The following is a 19,811-nucleotide window of genomic DNA, read 5'->3' on the forward strand; positions in this document are numbered from 1 at the left end:
GTTTAGCTAAAAGGCAGTCAAATGCCTTTATGCAATTAATGAGACAAAATGACTTACAGGAGTCATTGACGCACATGTCCTGGTTGGCGGTGTAATTCTTGCCCTTCGTCTCCAAGTTGGCCTTCACCTCGCAACGCTTGTTCGGCTTCATTATCAAACTGTGAGAAAACAGTAACGACATTAGTTACTTCATTATCCACTTCTTTTCTTTTTTTGACCTGACTCATTGTAGATTTGCCGCAGATGGTATTAACTACTTGGCCGGACAAATGGGGAGCGCTGAAGGCTCTCACCCGGTCCAACGTTTAAGACAATCTGCCTGAGGGTGCCCAGTTGGGCGCGAACCTCGGCACAGGGCGTCGCCTGAGAGGAAAAATAATTGAAAGAATTAATCGACCCTAGCGGGTCGATAGCGATAAGCGCTGATTTAGGGAAATCATCGACCACGTCGGCGGGGTCGGTATCGGGGTCCTAAGATGTCTGGTGTCGCGAGCTGATTGGCTGCCTCTATCCTATCACGTTGGTCTAAGAGAAAGATACGAATTTAATAATAATATTTTATAATTATGTATTATTAACTATGGGTACTTGATATTTTATAAGTAGACATTTGACATGTAAAATTTAAAAATTTTATGAATAAATGAGTATGAGTATGAGTATGAGTAAGAAAACCAGCTCACCTAAATATCTGCTTCCCAGTCCAAAGCCTCCGTGGCTTGAGTATGGCTGGAGGCGGCATGTCGATCCTCATGTTTGTGTCAGGTCCGGAGATGAGGCAGGCGGCCAGCTGCTGCGCCTCGCCCAGTGTCAGGAAGGTGTCGCGTTGCGTTATCAGGTACCCGCCTGTTATAAAGTCCTGGGTAGCTGCGATTAGGAGCTCGCCGTTTCGAGGAGTCACCAGGTTGGATTTGTTCTGGAAGTGGAGTTATTATTAGTTTAGTTGTTTTTCTATACGGGAAAAATCTAGATTATGTAAGGGAGATCTGCAGAACTGAAGCTTCATACATTCCCCACAAGCGCAGGAAAGTTATGAAGTCTTGAGTCGCTACGAGTAAAAGTTCTCTTGGGGGGGGGGGGGGGGCGGTTGAGTAAGGAAAGAATTCTGGAGCTCTATAGAGTCCTTCTGGACTCGGTACAGCACGAACAAGATTTTGGTGATAAGCAAATAACGACCGTGCTAGTATTTCGATAATTTGTTGCACTCTCTAATTTCAATGGGTACTAATTGAAGAGTCCAATATATTAGAAAGAATTAGTGACGATGTCTGATGATGGAGGTTGAGATTGGAACATTTAGTTTTCTTTTCTAACTGCGTTACTGACAAAAGCTTGTTCAGCCATAAAACATCCTCCCAATTCCCATGAACCTGCAAATTCTACACGGCAATTCGAGGGTTCCGACCAAAGGACGCAGCGAATGCTATCTAGGTGGATAGAAGTCGAACGGCTATTGGTCAAAGCCCTCGACATAATTCGGGACGCGCGCGGCGTGGTTGCCATTCTGTACAATAAACAACTCACCCCCATAAGTATGAGAGCCTCAGCCCGGGCTTCCTCCGTCTGAGGGAGATGCATGTTCATCTCGTCGCCGTCGAAGTCCGCGTTGTACGGAGTGCACACACACTCATTGAATCTGTTAAATAAATCACTTCAAATGACTACGATAAAATCACTAATAATGACATCGATATTTATGGTCACAAAAATCAGTTGGATCCCTGGTTTGGTTAGGACGTTCAAGACATCTTGTATTTTGTGGATTTTGAGGCGGATTACCAGCTTCATCATCGAAGACTGATCACCCGATTGTCCGAAAGTATGATGATCCGTGCATCGAAGGGCAGCAACAGTCCCGGATTTTATTTACAAAATTCGACTCTATGAGTGTGAATTCATGTTTAGAATCCTAGATCATTGATATCACGCGGTTTCCAGGATGATGATGATAATGACAAAACGTGAGGACACAGTGAGTGCGGTTTGTCGTAGTGAGTTTGGTGCGAGTTTAGATGGTTCCGAACATTCCGATATCAAAGACATAAACAAGCGGCAAAGAAAGAGGGTAGACAGATATGTCTGCCCGTAAAAAATTATGGATCCTACTCCACTCCAATCTCATCAGTCATCCCGTGATCATGGCACTTGCAACAGTGTCGAAATATCGGGAGTCTCATATCCCTGATTTAAACGCGGTATGAACCCGTTGTTATGTGTTTTAATTATGATTATGATAATCCCGTTAATGGCAACAGGCTCGTCCTCTATTACATGGAACTTAGATATAGCTGGCGAGGAGTGGGTGAGTATAGATTGCGACTACGCCAATAGGTATATTGTCGGGAGCTTGTGATATGTTATGTTATGACTACCTGAATGTCCTCTGCGGCTGCACCTTGGCGCGGTGACACATGATGGACAGTTTGTGGAGCGAGGGCTGCCGGTTGAACAGCACCACGTCGCCGTCCACCAGGTGGCGCTCCACTACGTCGCCACACTGCAGTAAATATAATACAATAGGGTCATCATCATCATCATCAGCCCATTAACGTCCCCACTGCTGGGGCACGGGCCTTCCCTATGGATGGATAGGGAGATCGGGCCTTAAACCATCACGCGGGCCCAGTGCGGATTGATGGTTATTAACGACTGCTAATGCAGCCGGGACCAACGGCTTAACGTGCCTTCCGAAGCAATGAGGAGCTCGAGATGAAAACTTTTATTTTTTTGGTGTCACCCATCCTATGACCGGCCTTTACGAAAGTTGCTTAACTTCAACAATCGCAGACCGAGCGCGTTTACCGCTGCGCCACCGAGCTCCTCTATACAATAGGGTATTTAAAATTAAAGGGAAGAAAGGATGGGGTAGACCTAGGAGAACATTTATGAAACAAATAAAAGAGAAGGTGCAGCTCGTGTCGTAACAGGAGGTGAAGGATTTGGCGGGAAAAAGAGAGGAATGGCGATTACTCCACCGACAAGAGCGCAACTTTTAAATAAAGAGAGAGAAAGTGTATTTGACCGCGTCAAAGATATATTATAAAATGCTAATCTAGAAATAGAAGCCAAAGAAAACATGATCAAAAATCAATCCAATTTCAATTTTAGATTTATTTTTCGAATTTTATTTATGCATTATGTAATAATGAGTACGACGTTTGACCGCTTTTATTGATGACGACACAGGACAGTATTTCCACACAAAATCCAAAGAAAACTTTCGTTTTGACGTTTCGTAAAGTGTCTCATTTGACTGGGTTGTCAAGTAGCCTATTGAACACGTTCAAGGACAGAGCATTGATTGAGGGGAGGCCTGTGCCCAGCAATAGGAAGTATATAGGCTGTTTATGTAGATGGATAGAACGTCTACTGAAACCTGTATTTTTTATTGAAATCACGGTCTTCGAATGAATTACTAGCATCTTTGATATACCGCTTAGGCAAACGATTCCACGTAGGTCAAAATATATCGTCATAATATTGGATATCAGCAATAACTTCGTTTGTCGACATGCTTACTTTCGCTCGACGCACTGTTTTTTTGCAATGAAACTGCTACTTAAGTCGTGCTCGAGCCCCACTTGATTTTGACAGCTCAAAATGCGTATTTGAGCTTCGTCTCGAGTGTCGAGTTTGTTTTAATATGAACGTTTTTGACAACTCTCAGCTGAGAGCGAGTGTGACGTTAGTGACTCAAGTCCAATTTATTAATAAGAACAGATACTTGAGATCAATCTTGAGTTGACACTCGGAACTTGAGATTGGTTTATTAATACGGGCCTTAAACACATCCGTACCTTCAGCTCCTGCGCGATCTTCTCCTTGTTGCCGTACTTCAAGTATTTCTTGTGCCTGGTGCCGCGCTGCTGCACGTAGTTGGCGCCGGGGTGCACGTCCGGCCCGTTGCACACCAGCCGCCGCAGCCACGCGAGGTTGGCCGGGAACACGCGCTCCGGGTACGTTAAGATCTTGGCTACGTGCACTGGGACTCCCACCTGGTGGTGGAAAGAAAGAATGATATAATGATATACATCGGGAGTCTCATATTTCCCTGATTCAAACGCCGTAAGAACCCGTTATTATGTGTTTTAATTATGATAATAACCGCGTAAACTTAAAACAATATATAATGGCCTCACTCGACAGGGCCCGCAGAATACCAGGGTTGTGGCTCACGCCGCGACTTATGCTGAAGGTCCTTTTATTACGGACGCCACCGCAGATGATCGGGCCTTCAGTGCGTTGCATTTAGGATGCTTACTTTTATTATTATTGTTTTTATGATTTTGGTTTAATTTCTTTTTGTTTTGGATTTTTTTTCTGTGTACTTATTGATTTCCGTGTGGTTTCTGTCCTGTGTTGAATGTAATGTACCTGTCTGTCTGTCAAACGATGAAGTTTTTCCAGCAGTCACCACACACGCGCGTACGTATATACGCACGCATGTTGCGTACACGCGCGCGCACGCATTTACGCACGATTATTAATTAAATAATTTTTCGCTTTTCCTTTTTTACCACATTTATATACGTTTCACGACAAATCCCTAAAGTATACAGAATTTATTTTCACTAACGCAGTTGGCTCGACCGTTATAGACGGTGATACGGCTCACCTAGCACGTTGATCTAACAGAAAGCTCGGTGAGGCGTGGGTACTTAGTTCATCTTGCGATGGATGTTATAACACAGCATGTACAATCAAAGAGCAAAAGTTCAGTCACTGAGCCCAGTGAATTATTCGTAAACAGTGGTGAATTATGAAACATTAGAAAGAAAGAAAGATACGTTTATTATAAAGGGACACCACAGTAACAAATATAAAATAAATAACAAATATATAATATAAAACACATTAGTTGTCATAATTATACAATTTATGGTTTTGTAGGTGTCGATCTGGAGGTCCGGGTTCGATTCCCGATGGGGACATTGTCGAAATCACTTTGTGAGACTGTCCTTTGTTTGGTAAGGACTTTTCAGGCTTGAATCACCTGATTGTCCGAAAAAATAAGATGATTCCGTGCTTCGGAGGGCACGTTAAGCCGTTGGTCCCGGCTATTAGCCGTAAAAACACCTCCACCAACCCGCATTGGAGCAGCGTGGTGGAGTATGCTCCATACCCCCTCCGGTTGATTGAGGGGAGGCCTGTGCCCAGCAGTGGGACGTATATAGGCAGTTTATAGGATTTATAGGATTATAGGTGTCTTTGGTCTATTACAGAAACGACAAGTATCCAATAGGTCTTAAGTGCAACCAGTTAATTTATCACTTTGCAAGAAACTGATTGGACTTTTGCACCTTATCGTGCATCCTCACCTCCTGAATCTGCAGGTTGGGATCAGGCGAGATGACAGTTCTGCTGGAGAAGTCCACTCGTTTCCCGGAGAGGTTGCCCCGGAAGCGACCCTGCTTGCCCTTCAGCCGCTGCACCAGCCCGCGCCCAGGCTTCTTTGGCTGTGGAATACACTCGGATCATAGAATCATCATCTCCCTAGCATTATCCCGTTTTTCGCAGGGTCCTAACCTAACCTAAAAATTTGACAGGTCCGGTTTTTTACAGAAGCGACTGCCTGTCTTACCTTCCAACCCGCGAAGGAAAAACTAGCCCAATACAGGTCACATACTTCCGAAACGCATTTCTTAAGAATGTGGGTTAAATTCGAGGGGGTGAGGTAAACCTAGCTCAGACGTTGGTGGTAAGCGGAGATTTGCCGTTCTATACCTAGTATTATGCCTTGTTCTATGCTCCCGTTGAAATTCCGCCATTTTGAGTATAAAATAAAAAGAAACGACACGTAGAGCAGATGAATGATAATAGAATTGCAAAAGCGGTTGGTCCTGATGAGGACCAAAGTGCCCTAACACCTGCACTATTAAAAACCTTTACGAAGCCACTGACAATGCCGTAAGCGTGGCCAATTATTGGTCAGCAAAAATTTAGTATCGATCGCCATCGACTCGCAAAGAAGAAGAAAGCGGTTTATAATATTTTATTAATTAAGTTACTATGAATTCATTAAAAACATCATAGAAGGAAAGCTAGAAGGAAAGAGAGGAAGGGGAAGACCAAGAAGAGCTTACATGGAACAGATTAAAGAAAAGGTTAACGTCGTGTCTTATAGGGAAGTCAAGGAATTGGCCTTTGATAGACTGGAATATGCTACACCGACAAGAGCGTGGCTCTTAAATTGATGATGATGAAGTTACTATGTTATTAATGAGTACTTATAAACCATGTCAATAGTAATAGGAACACAGTTGTAACATACAGATACATTAATAAGTAAGTACTATTGATACGAGTCAATTAATATATCTAACAAATAAGGTAACATTTACTGTAAACCGTCATCTTTCTACTCAATAAAGTTTATTTATTTATATATTATTATATGTATATATTGTCATAAATTTTCGTTTTTTTTCCTCTAATTATATGAGTTGCTTTTCTTTGGATACCCAATAGCAGGTATTATTCTTTGGTGAAAACTTGATTGGCTATTGTACTACATATATGTGTTATATTTATAATGTGTTATAAAAGCTGTATGTTTTCCTTAAATAAATAAAAAAAATATAATAAAGCGAAAATTGATGGTAGGGCTGGCAGAGGAAGACCGAGAAGGACTTACATTGACCAAATTGGAGATGTCCTTAGAAAAGGTGTAATACGATCTACTCTGAACCGGCGTGCGTGTATGAAGCGATTGATGAATGTGGAGGAAGCAAGAGAAGTGTGTCAGGATCGAAGCAAATGGAATTCTATAGTCTCTGCTTACCCCGGTGGGAAATAGGCGTGAGTTTATGTATGTAATAAAAAAAAATGCTAGTTTGTTTTTGTTGGCCCCGATTCCTGCAGACACCGCCTAATTTTATTTTAAGTTATATCCGTCATGTTCATATCCGTCGAAAAGGCAAGGGACGTTTGATTCACAGCTCTTAATTTTAGGAAGAATGAGTAAATGAATGAATAACCCGGGCGAATCAAAAAGGTATGTCGCTGGTATGCAATCCGTTTGACGTGCCGTCTACTTACCTGTGTCGGGTTATTGACTGATGTAAAATTTTTAGACGGTTGTTTTAGATTTGTCCTTAAAATTGACGTGTGTTTCATAAATTTTATGCTTGTCGATTACCCGTCCTATTCCTTTTCGCCGGATAAGAAAATGACAGATAGATAGATAGATCGTTTATTTGCATGAACACAGTACAATGGTCTTAATAAGTAATATGTATGTCCTTAACTAACTAACTTAGATATAACTTAAACTAAAATTAGATGGTATTTACAGGAATTAGCACCTACCTGCATAGAGAGCGGTATGCCGGACATCTCACTGTTGATGTAGAGGGCGGCGTGCAGCTGCAGATAGTCCCAGTCCTCGTGTACCAGCTCCGTCTTGCCGCCGCTGGCGATGTGCCGCGCGATCACGTCGTTGATCAACAGGATCTCCGACTGCTTCATCGTCAGGTCGTCCTCGTTACTGCAAATGGTGGTCACAGCATACAGGGTGTTGGTGACACCTTCAGCTCATGATTCTGAGTAAATATCAAGTTCATCTGATTCACGACCTCCGTGGTCCAGTGGTTGAGCATTGGGTTCACGATCTGGAGGTCCCGGGTTCGATTCCCGGTGGGGACATATCACAAAAATTACTTTGTGGTACCTAGTTTGGTTAGGACATTACTGGCTGATCACCAGATTGCCCAAAAGTAAGATGGTCCGTGCTTCGGAAGGCACGTTAAGCCGTTGGTCCCGGTTACTACTTACTGATGTAAGTAAGTAGTCGTTACATGAGCCATGTCAGGGGCCTTTGGCGGCTCAATAGTAACCCTGACACCAGGGTTTGTGAGCTTGGTACTCCAACCTCACAACCCACACGATAGAAGAAGAAGATCTGATTCAAATTCTTACTTATTTACTCATTTGATTATTCCTTTTTATTTATTATTTTTTATTCAGCCAGAGAGTACGCCATGAAGAAAGTGCCGCGGATTTCAAGGCACAGATAATGCGACGCCTATAGCGCGGCCGCGGAACTACTTTCGTTGCGGACGACGCCTATAGCGCGGCCGCGGAACTACTTTCGTTGCGGACGACGCCTATAGCGCGGCCGCGGAATTACTTTCGTTGCGGACGACGCCTATAGCGCGGCCGCGGAACTACTTTCGTTGCGGACGACGCCTATAGCGCGGCCGCGGAACTACTTTCGTTGCGGACGACGCCTATAGCGCGGCCGCGGAACTACTTTCGTTGCGGACGACGCCTATAGCGCGGCCGCGGAACTACTTTCGTTGCGGACGACGCCTATAGCGCGGCCGCGGAACTACTTTCGTTGCGGACGACGCCTATAGCGCGGCCGCGGAACTACTTTCGTTGCGGACGACGCCTATAGCGCGGCCGCGGAACTACTTTCGTTGCGGACGACGCCTATAGCGCGGCCGCGGAACTACTTTCGTTGCGGACTCTATCTAGGTACTCAACTTCGGCGAAACAAAAAGCAGGGTTATGTGTTCTACCGCTATGTACAATCAAAGAACAAATGTTCAGTCAATGAGCCCAGCGAATTATATAATAAATATTAATAATAGAAATAAGTTTATTTCTCACTCACAATTACAGTAAAAACTTAACTTAGTACTACTCACAGTGTACATGTTTCTATTGTGAGAGAGACTGGTGTCCATACTAGACGGAATGCCTGTGTTACGGATCACCAGACTCTCTTCCTCCCTATTTTCATAGTACATGGCAAGGCATTGTTATAGATAACAGTGTTATATGTAAACAGTGGTGAATTTAAGAACCATTAGTCATGCAAAAGTCACGTTAGTTTAATAATTTTGTATTTTTTTAGATTGAATCGAGTATCAAGTGAGTTTAACCGGTAACTTTACACACATAAGCATAGACTTAAGATTGTAATCATAGACAAAATACTTTTTTTTTATTTTTTTTCTTTTTTTTTTACAAACACTAGACAGACCATTAGTTGTCATAATTTAAAAAAAATATGTTTTTGTTTGTGTTTTTGGGCTATTACAGAAACGACATGTGACCAGGTCTTAAGTGCAACCGGTTAATTTATCACTTTGCAAGAAACTGATTAGACTTTTGCAGCTTAACGTACGTATGTAATTAAGGTCTAACAAACTCATGTTCTGTTACACTCACGTGCCAGCCTTAATGTCGGAGACGACGCTGGGCCTGATGCAGAGTGGTGGCACCGGCAGCCGCGTGAGCACCAGGTCCTCCGGCCGAGACAGGCTGGCCGTCATGCCCAGCAGGGGGATGTCCTCGTCTGGGATCCGACGGAACAGGTTCAGTACCTGGAATAATTACAGTTATAATAATGTAAAGAAATCGCTACAGCTATAAATACCAGCTGGCATTGTCAATCTCTTTAAATTATAATTTACTCTTTACGATGGTATTGTTTTTGGTCCTGTCAGAAGATGACAGGCAGGACAGTTTATTATTTTAGTTTCATAGTTTGGTTTCTGAATAATTGTGTTATTATTGTGTTTAAATCGTATAGAAAGGCGGAATAAGATCTTTTAAATGTTGTTTTCTCTATTTCAGGTAAATATTGGTGCTAATTCCTGTAAATACCATCTAATTTTATTTTAAGTTATATCTGTCATTTTCTTATCCGCCGAAAAGGAAAGGGACGGGTAATCGACAAGCATAAAATTTATGGAACACACGTCAATTTTAAGCACAAATCTAAACCAACCGTCTAAAAATTTTACATCCGTCAATAACCCGACACAGTTAAGTAGACAGCACGTCAAACGGATTGCATACCAGCGATGTACTTTTTGATTCGCCCGGGTTATTCATTCATTTACTCATTCTTCCTAAAATTAAGAGCTGTGAATCATCCGTCCCTTTCCTTTTCGACGGATATGAAAATGACGGATATAACTGAAAATAAAATTAGGCGGTGTCTGCAGGAATCGGGGCCATTGTGTTTTTATGTATTATTTAAATAAGCTCAAGTGTAAATGTCATCCTAATTAAAATTTCTCTATTTCAGAGCAACACGCTTTTGTTTTTATTCCACCAAAGATTTCTATTATAATAATAATAAAAAAACCGTAGTCCAAAATTTGTAACTGTGTTCCTGTGGTACACCGGCTTGCTTTTCAATAGGGGGTCGCCGATTTGAACCCTGTTGTCGGACTTTCACCAATGAGTTATTAATTTACCTTAAGTGCAGTTACTAACACAGTTGTCTCGACCATTATAGACGGCGATACGGCTCACCTATCACGTTGGTCTAACAGAAAGCTCGGTGAGGTGTGGGTACTTAGTTCATCTTGCGATGGATGTACTTCTGAATCCTCGTGAGCTTATGATATGTTAATATATCAGAATTAGTTATTTCATCTCCATGAACCGTGGTAGCCCAGTCGGTAGAACGCTTGCCTCTCACTTTGAGGTCGCAGGTTCGAATCCAGCACAGGCCGAAACCAATGATTGTCGAATTTGTTTTCGAATTCATATTTGGATCATAAATTATTATCACATGCTCAGGAGTGAAGGAAAAAATCGTGAGGAAACCCACATACCCGAAAAATGCATTTTTCGGAGGCGTGTGACCTAACCTGTATTAGGCTGGTTTTCCCTTCGGCGGATTGGAAGGTCAGACAAGCAATTGTTTCTTTAAAAAACCGGTCCTGTCAAATCTTCAGGTTAGGTAATCGGACCCTGTGAGAAACGGGATAATGGTTGTCTCACCTCCAAAGGGCTCATCTCAATAATAAGCCCGCTGGTAATCATCGTCGCCAGCTCCTTATTCGACTCCTTTGCTTCATTGAAATCCCTCAACACCTTCTGAACGATAGGATCTGAAGGTTTCTTCGTCCGGTATTTATCGTGGATGATCTTCAGGATCCCCGCTGGGCTTTTCTTCACAATCCCGTTCAAGGCGTCGCAGTAAGGACATTTTGTGCATGTTTTGGCCTTCTTCAGAACAGCTGCTCGGAGGCTCTTCTTGTGCAGGTACGTCAGTTCTGGGTGCATGAATTTCCGACTGAAAGACTTCTTGATCGTCTCTGGCAGCATTACCTTTGCGCATTCCTGAACGAAACGGTAACACGGGTTAGTTTTTTTTTTTACTTTTACTTGAAGAAAAAAGAACCATAATGAAGACTATAGAGAACCGGAGAGGAAATATGATTGGCCACCTGATACGACACGATTCATTTATAACAAACATCATAGAAGGAAAAATTGAAGGGAAGAGAGGAAGGGGTAGACTTAGGAGAACATTTGTGAAACAAATAAAAGAAAAGGTGCAGATCGTGTTGTATGAGGAGGTGAATGATTTGGCGGGAAGAGAGGAATGGCGATTACTCCACCGACAAGAGCGCAGCTCTTAAATAAAGAGAGAGAGAGACCTTCACCCTCTCTGGTCATATCCAGGTTGACTTGGAGAAATATTACGAGAACTATAAAAAAGTCACATCACTAATTTACGAGACACGCTCTTGTAGGTCTTGCACTCTCCATGCTACTTTTTAGAGATAAACAGGGCAGTGGTTTGCCTCTTGCCTTCCGCCCCGCAGTATTCTAAAAAAACTACTTGTACTTTAAAAAAAGTAAAATTTATTTACCAAATAAAAGTAAAAGCAAAAAGTAAATAGCGGACCCTGCACTTGGGTATCCCCTGAATCACGAGTTATATAAGTTATGTACGCCGTAATAATTGTCATATATATTAGTCACAATACCGTAACCTTCTAAATGTAAAAATGTTTTAATGTATGTGATTTGGATGTACTTTATAAATAAATAAATCACAGTAGCCCTATGATAATACAATTTTTGCTTGAAGATAGTATACAAAGTACGGTGGAGACTCGGTTAAACAGTAACAACCTATTGGTGTTGATTCATGTACATCATCACAAACAAACATTAACAGTTGTCAATCATCTGTCCCTTTCCTTTTCGGTGGATAAGAAAATGACGGGTATAACTTAAAATAAAATTAGGATGTGTCTGCAGGAATCTAGAATTCTATCTAGAAGTCTAGAAATCTTTCGATTAATCTTACAATTATAGAGATCAGGTAATAAAATAAAAACTAAAATTAAAATTACAAAAAAGAATATAATGGTAAGTATAATTAAGGAATTTAACAGTATAGTAATTATAATTACTATAACACATATGAATAAAGAAATGATGTGAATATAGAAACACACACACACACACAAATATACAGCTCTTCACACACCCTCACACATACTATACGGTTGTGCGAATAGGTGTATGTTTGTGTGTGTGTCCCTATATTCACATCATTTCTACGATATCATCTGTGTAAAAAACATGTGGCAGCTAAAACAAAAGAAAACTTTTTTTTAAATTTCGATGAGATCATGCCATGCTCATACTGAATTTCTTAAAAACAAAATTCAAAGCCTACCTTACAGATGGTCTGCAGTATTGTGATGATGGAGCGAAAGTACCCGACGTGGAATACCGGGAGTGCCAGCTCAATGTACCCGTAGTGACCGACACACTCCGCCAGGCCCAGCCCACAGGTCTCGCAGTTTGCATCCTTCTGGTTTGTCCCCTACGGAATGAACATTGTCAGTGTTATTGCAAAGCGAAGAATAAAAAATAAACTTGGCAAAAAATATATACCGTGATATGAATAAAGACCCGCAGTCGTGGCGCTACTGCCACATAGAATACGGTAGTTTCTACATAGAATAGGGTAGTTTCTACAGAGAATAGGGTAGTTTCTACATAGAATAGGGTAGTTTCTACATAGAATAGGGTAGTTTCTACATAGAATAGGGTAGTTTCTACATAGAATAGGATAGTTTCTACATATAATAGGGTAGTTTCTACAGAGAATAGGGTAGTTTCTACAGAGAATAGGGTAGTTTCTACAGAGAATAGGGTAGTTTCTACATAGAATAGGGTAGTTTCTACAGAGAATAGGGTAGTTTCTACAGAGAATAGGGTAGTTTCTACATAGAATAGGGTAGTTTCTACATAGAATAGGGTAGTTTCTACAGAGAATAGGGTAGTTTCTACATAGAATAGGGTAGTTTCTACAGAGAATAGGGTAGTTTCTACATAGAATAGGGTAGTTTCTACAGAGAATAGGGTAGTTTCTACATAGAATAGAGTAGTTTCTACAGAGAATAGGGTAGTTTCCAACTAGCCAAATCAGCTAGTTTATACTAAACATCAGAATACGAAATTACTATGGATTTTTTATGAAAAAGCAACCTGTGACGTCGTAGAAAATCACTTGACAATATGTCGCACTTATTGTCATATAAAATCACATACACTTCTTAAATAAATTAAATAGAAAAAATAAAACTTTTGTCACCTTCACATCTATCTTTATTTAGTAACTAGCTTTTGCCCGCGACTTCGTCCGCGTGGCGTGTTATAAAAGAGAGATCTTTGTGTGTGTGGGAGTGCATATCAAATTTCCAGCATCTAACATATCGACGGGGAAGAAGCAAATACTCCTATCTTACACAGACCTAACTTTACAGGAGGAGGAAAAAACTGAATAACTTTTTTGTTAATAATTATAGCGCGACGTCATGTTCTGAAGGTAGTTTTGTTATTTCAAGAGACATTTTTTTAAACTAATATTAATTTTGTATATATAGAGGAATTAAAGTTAATGTAAGTTAGAGCCTATTGGTTTCTGTGTTGGGTCGAAAGTTTTGACGTTAGACGGTTTTTCCACTTGCAATTAATCCTTCAAATTCCTATTGTTTGACTTATTTCTCTTTGTAAACTATTCACTGTAGCTTCAAAAACCTATTAATAATTAAAAAAACAATAACTATAAAACTAACGTAAATTATACATGATTTTGTAAGATAGGATGTATTGCTTTGAATGAATTTAAAATTATGTTCAAGTTAGGAGATATTATAAAGCAATGCCGCAACATTTAACTAGTAAATATTTAACTGTAAACTATTATAAAGCATGCAATATAATAACAAATAATCGTATGTTTTTAAAAAATACTGAAACGACAGCTTTTTTAAAGAAAGTGCTACGCTTAGCATTTTTAATGAAAATAAACTTTGATCTTAAACAAGGTTTAACAAATTATTTATTGATCATGATAAAGTAGGCACCTTCGTTTTTTAATTGGCATTTAAAAAAAATATCAATATAGTACGAATTATATATTTATTAAGTCAATAATCAACTGAGATGAACAAGTAGGTACTTATTAAAATCATTATCAATAGCCCCGTCAATAAAGGGATTGTAGAGTATGTGGGAGGAATCCTATGATTTTTCTTCAGGAATGTGTTCCGGAACACATTCCTGGATGTGTCCTTATTTATGGAGTTAACATAGTGAAAATTCCCACGTTTACATGGTGTCATTTCCGTAACTTAATGTTAACCAAACCATACAAAAATATAAAATATCGATATTTTTGTATGGTATTGGTCGTTCGATTTACTTCTCACATTTTATTCTAAATTTCTCTCCAAAATTAAAACTGTGGGATTTTTTTTGACAAAAAGATAATTATAAATAACCCAGTTATCCAATATCAAATAATTAACTTGTCAAACAATTTTTATTAATTACTGTCTTTAAAAAAATGTTTTGTGTCGCGGAATGGGTGTAGGTCAGAGATACCAATTTTGAGTTTTTCGCTGATATCTCAAAAACGATGCGTCCTAGAGAAAATAACTTTTATATTAATTTAAAGAACATTAAATTGTCTACTTTGTTAATATAATATTTTTTTGATATTTCGCCCGTTTTCGAGCTACACGCTTAGGAAAAAAATAATTTAATATTGCAAAGTGTCAGTGATCGAATCACCCCATAAAGTAGATCTTGGGTCCATCATCTCTTATTTTGGAAACAAAGACACATTCGTGCCATGCTCATTGCCCATCATCATCCATCAACCTCCATCATCTTCCATTAAATAAAAAGACTCATGCTTGATTCTGAAGATAGGAGCTATTATCGATTAAAACATGAGATAGGAGTTATTTATTTCTGTAGAAAGGAGATATTTTTATAAAAAATATTGCAACATATAAAATCTTTATTTTAAGAGCTATTTCTATTCATCGAAAATCACCCTAAAAGTAGGAAATATACAACGGAGATCTTGCCAGCCAACGTAAAATTAAATTTCGCAACGAACTACATCAAAAAGTCGATTTGCCTAAAAATGTAAGATAGGAGTATTTGCTTCTTCCCCGTCGATATGCAGTTTAGATTTTTTCACACAATTTTTTTTCCCCGCTAACTCCCATTTTTCAAAATACAGCCATAACTAAACTTTTACAATGACAATTTGATGTACATTGCGGAGTTTGTGATCACAAATATTTTGCAGTTTCATATTAGCTATGTAATGAACACCAAATTGTCGTTGTAATTTACAATTGTAAGTTTTATTAAACAGGCTCCAGGTGTGTCTCCTTTTCAGGCATCTGATGCAGGGTGTGCTATTTAATAAATATAACAAAGTTTGATAAGTTAAAACAGGTGTAAAAATAATCTTATATTATACCATTCTTCGGTCGAGAACTCCATATTTAGCTGGTATTCTCTGTCCATCTTGCGCGAAGAGGTTCTTCGTGATGACCTGTATGTGCGCCGCCTGCTGGATGGCCGGGGCACTATCCACATTGAAAGTAACATGGGAACTGAAAAAACACCACGAATAATAAAAAACACATGAAAACTGCCACAAAATGACTGAAGAAGGTCAATCTATACATGTAGGTAATTTGAGAATAGGTACCAAGGTAATTTTATATAGGCTTTATAAGGAAATATCAAGAAAAATCACGAATAACAGCGGCTGGAAAACCATATGACCATGTAAACATAACCTAACTTACATTTTTCTCCCGACGTATGTCTCTCGATATTGCTCCTTGGGCATCTTGAATAATTACTTCTATTCACATTTCACACTATTTTAACACAAAATAAACTCCAATATTGCAATAATTCTATATTTGTTGCGTCTTACAAAATTTACATTTTTTAAATGCGTTCTCTGATGACAAAATTTGGCTAAACACTAAAAATATAAAATGTCAAATGTTTATTGTACACTACCAACTTGTCAAAGTTGTTATTTTATGTAACTATATAAAATTGAGGTGGTGTAAATATCTCAAACAATATGTAAAACAAGAGTAGTAATAATGAACGCGCTCTTAAAAGAGGGATACCCTGACCAATTTCTAAAATTTACCACTTGTGATTTCATTAATAAAATTACAGGTTGTGAACCGGCTATACAGGTTGTGAAAAGCTGCAGTAGTTTTAGGCGAATGAGACGTTCGTTATGTAAAAATTGACGATTCAAAGTGTAACTATGTTACCTACTGAATAAAGACATTTTTGAATTTGAATTTGAATTAGTAGACTGTACGGATTCCAGTGCATTGCCTTGAAAAATAAAACCATACTAAGTCCCATTGTACACGAGGAAACTGGTAACATTTCTTTTGTTTCACTGCTCATACATTTTAAAATTCACACATGACGCACTATGGATCAAAAAATGGCTTTCATCGTTTGATTGCAAATCATCACCTATTTAGAATCATTAGAAAATCTAAATCGTTGTAATTACGTAATCACCTACTTAGACTAATGAGTTTTTTAACCAGAAGGGGAAACTATTGTTATACGGTATTTTAACCATATTCAAAGTTTGGTTGCGTGGCCGTCAGATGACTTGTTATGTTTTGACAAATATCTACTTCAAACATAGCTGTGGAAGCTTGGGTATACTGAAACATCTGCCTACTCCATCAGGAATATCTATAGGCGTGATGCCATTATGTCTTATAATGTTGTTAAAAGAAACCGTTTCTAATCAAAAAATAAATATTTATTTTGACGATTTAAAGAAAGGCATCTCAAACCGTTATATGAGTTATGTCAAAAAAAACATATTTTTATAGGATTTTTCATAGCAGCTCCATACAAATTTTTCGTAAAAAAAATATAATTCATCCGCTTTTGCACAGAATCAACTCGGGTATCATTTTCCTATATAGTAATAGGTAATAGAAGCTATATCCAGCAAAAAAAAACCGCCACATAAAATTTTAAATCCCTATGTCTATGAAAACCATTTTTCGATCCATAGTGTGACGCTACTAGTTAATAATGCGAAAAGCTACGCACTCGTGCGTGACTAGATTGCCGTAGATTGTCCACCTAATATATATGAAAAAGGACCGCAAAAAATGGGTATGAAATGCGCAAATAGGAATTTATCCAAAATACCGAGAAAATTACCCATCTATTACTATACACGTAACATGCGATCACCGCACTCCCAGAAACTAGGAAACTAAAAACAACGAAACGGTACGGTTTGGCAAAAAGCTACAAAATATTACCAGTAAGTAGAAAAGCATCGATGCATTTATTATTGGGCATCCATAATGATAAAAAATATAATAAAACGTCTTTATTATGAAGCTGTTTATCCTTGCTGCAACTGAACAAATATAACTGGAAACCTCGCAACTTGGATATCGTGTGTGCGAGTTTACATTGATTTACTTTAGTTAGTTGTTAATTATATTAGGAAACTAAAGTTTCCCCGTGTGCTACGGGTTTATAATAGCTAGTTTTACTTTCGCAGATATTTTAAGTACTCCGTTACCGAACACTATTAATAGCGTCTGTCACCATTTTTACCGACTTCAAAAAAGGAGGAGGTTCTCAATTCGACCGTATATATATTTTTTCTACTATTATAGTAGTTTTCAGAAAAGTAGGGTAACCCAGTTCATATGTTTCTGGCGTAAAAAAAAAGAAGCGCCTCGCGCGCCGTTTTTTGGCTTGTCAACCGAAACCACGCAATAAATTTCCCTTGTAATATTGGCGCTAAATGTACTATTTTTCCGATGTTCTTATCCAAAAGGTATAGCCATCGATGCGCCGTACAAAGTTAAGTGTGATACGTAACCAGTGTTACTGTGGAAAGAACTGAAAATCGTTTTCCCACTGCCGTGACCCGCGAACTCTCGACATGCCTCTGTTGAAAAGAAAAGCGTTTCAGAAATCGACGGCGTCGGAGTACTTGCGGGACGACGATGAGGTCTTCCACTGCGAGATTACCGACGAGATCTTCAAGGATTATGAGTGAGTATTACGAATGTAAACAATAGTGAAAATATTGTCGGTTTCATGGGTAAAAGTGCGCGGTTGTGTGTGAAAAAGTCCGTTGACACTGTTACTGCGCGGCGTGTCGTACAATTACGCTGGCGTGACACCATGTTTCGCAATTTGGGGGCGCTTTGTCGTGTTTTGGTATTGATTTGTGTTATTATTTACATGTGTTTGTTTGTAGGGAGTACTGTGAGAGAATCATATTGGTCAACTCTATGGTGTGGACATGTGAGATGACAGGGAAGAATAACCTGACGTACGCGGAGGCTCTGGAGAGCGAGAAGGCGGCCAGAAAGTCCCTGAAGGACTTTCCTATGGAGCTCAGGATCCCGATTCTGTACCTTGCAGCGAAGACTAAAAGGTCTTCGTTTGCTGAGATGTCTGAAGACGTGTTTAACTATGTGAGGGAGAGGTACTTTGTGGGGGAGACAGTGGAGGCCTGCCTGGAGGGTGACCTGTGGCGGGAGTCCCATGTTCTGTCGGTGACGGCACAAAAACAGCATCCTGGGAGGTAAGTCAGATACTTATAATCACAATACATTACCAAAACTGTATTGAAAAGAAACATATATAACATAAAAATTAAGTCAAATAAGTGGGACAAAAAACAACCTTATTGCTATGATAGCAATTTCTTCCAGGCTGCCTACCATAGGATATAATAGTCACTTATTATTTATTATCTATGTGTAATAACTATTATGTTTTTACTCCTATAAGCTATAATTTCCCTTATCCTCTCTACTACAAATACACCATAAAAAAACAAGCAGAACATTAAAATTATGAGTACATAGATAAGAACTGATGGACAATACTTTTTCTGATACCTATTGATTACATCAAGGCTGTGTCAACAGCATTCACATTAAACATTGCAAAAAAAGCAGTATAAAAACTTACTACATACAAAAAAGGTTCCCTATTTTGTTGCATAAAATTTTATGTCATAAATTTGCATGGCATATATTTACTATTCCTAATAATCGTTAAGCATAAAAGGCATTAGGCATAACTATTTACACATAATATACCTAATAAAACATAAACACTTTAAGCATAAATTCGTATTAACATGTTGGCGCAACCTAACCTACTATTACACTATGATATCCAAGTTAAATGTGATAAACCTACAAGAATAGGCCAAACATCATTAGGCTTAAGAAGCATTATGCTAAATAAAACCTCATTTGATTGCAAATCATCACCTATTTAGAATCATTATAAAATCTAAATCGTTGTAATTACATAACCACTTATTTATACTAATGAGTCTTCTAACGAGAAGGGGAAACAATTGTTATACAGTATTTTAACCGTATTCAAAGTTTGGTTGCGTGGCCATCAAATGACTTGTTATGTGTTGACAAATATCTACCTCAAACTTAGCTGTTGAAGCTTGGGTATACTGAAACCTCTGCCTACTCCATCAGGAATGCATGTGTGATGCCATTATGTAAATACATGTGTTACTTGAAAAAAACCTTTTGTAATCAGAAAATAAATATTTTTTATTTTGACGGTTTAAAAAAAAAGGCATCTCAAACCGTTATATGAGTTATGTCAAAAAATCATATTTTTTTTAATAGAATTTTTCATAGTAGCTCCATACAAAT

The 19,811-nt window shown here is 38.9% G+C and overlaps 2 protein-coding genes and 1 long non-coding RNA gene across 4 annotated transcripts in view; 2 read left to right on the forward strand and 1 right to left on the reverse strand.

Annotated features, from left to right (window-relative positions):
• Positions 1-16,062, reverse strand: part of LOC126375234 (DNA-directed RNA polymerase III subunit RPC1) — a 37,831-nt gene extending 21,769 nt beyond the window's left edge. Inside the window, exons 1-12 of the mRNA XM_050022135.1 lie at positions 15,891-16,062; positions 15,557-15,692; positions 12,443-12,592; positions 10,747-11,088; positions 9,178-9,332; positions 7,309-7,486; positions 5,319-5,456; positions 3,798-3,995; positions 2,373-2,497; positions 1,525-1,636; positions 684-916; positions 58-158 (exon numbers count right to left, since the gene is read on the reverse strand). Of these exons, the coding sequence (XP_049878092.1) occupies positions 58-158; positions 684-916; positions 1,525-1,636; positions 2,373-2,497; positions 3,798-3,995; positions 5,319-5,456; positions 7,309-7,486; positions 9,178-9,332; positions 10,747-11,088; positions 12,443-12,592; positions 15,557-15,692; positions 15,891-15,934 (1,912 nt within the window). The 5' untranslated portion in view covers positions 15,935-16,062. The remainder of the gene's footprint in view (positions 1-57; positions 159-683; positions 917-1,524; positions 1,637-2,372; positions 2,498-3,797; positions 3,996-5,318; positions 5,457-7,308; positions 7,487-9,177; positions 9,333-10,746; positions 11,089-12,442; positions 12,593-15,556; positions 15,693-15,890) is intronic.
• LOC126375361 (uncharacterized) overlaps positions 6,905-19,811 on the forward strand; it is a 49,591-nt gene continuing 36,684 nt past the window's right edge. The window contains exon 1 of the long non-coding RNA XR_007567567.1: positions 6,905-6,994. This is a non-coding gene — a long non-coding RNA (uncharacterized LOC126375361). The remainder of the gene's footprint in view (positions 6,995-19,811) is intronic.
• LOC126375233 (bromodomain adjacent to zinc finger domain protein 1A) overlaps positions 17,859-19,811 on the forward strand; it is a 31,968-nt gene continuing 30,015 nt past the window's right edge. For both annotated transcript variants that reach the window (XM_050022133.1, XM_050022134.1), the window contains exons 1-2: positions 17,859-18,165; positions 18,374-18,703. In XM_050022133.1, the coding sequence (XP_049878090.1) occupies positions 18,053-18,165; positions 18,374-18,703 (443 nt within the window). In that variant the 5' untranslated portion in view covers positions 17,859-18,052. The remainder of the gene's footprint in view (positions 18,166-18,373; positions 18,704-19,811) is intronic.

Source organism: Pectinophora gossypiella, chromosome 18 (assembly GCF_024362695.1).
Source record: "Pectinophora gossypiella chromosome 18, ilPecGoss1.1, whole genome shotgun sequence".
In the NCBI taxonomy this organism is placed as follows: Eukaryota; Metazoa; Arthropoda; class Insecta; order Lepidoptera; family Gelechiidae; genus Pectinophora; species Pectinophora gossypiella.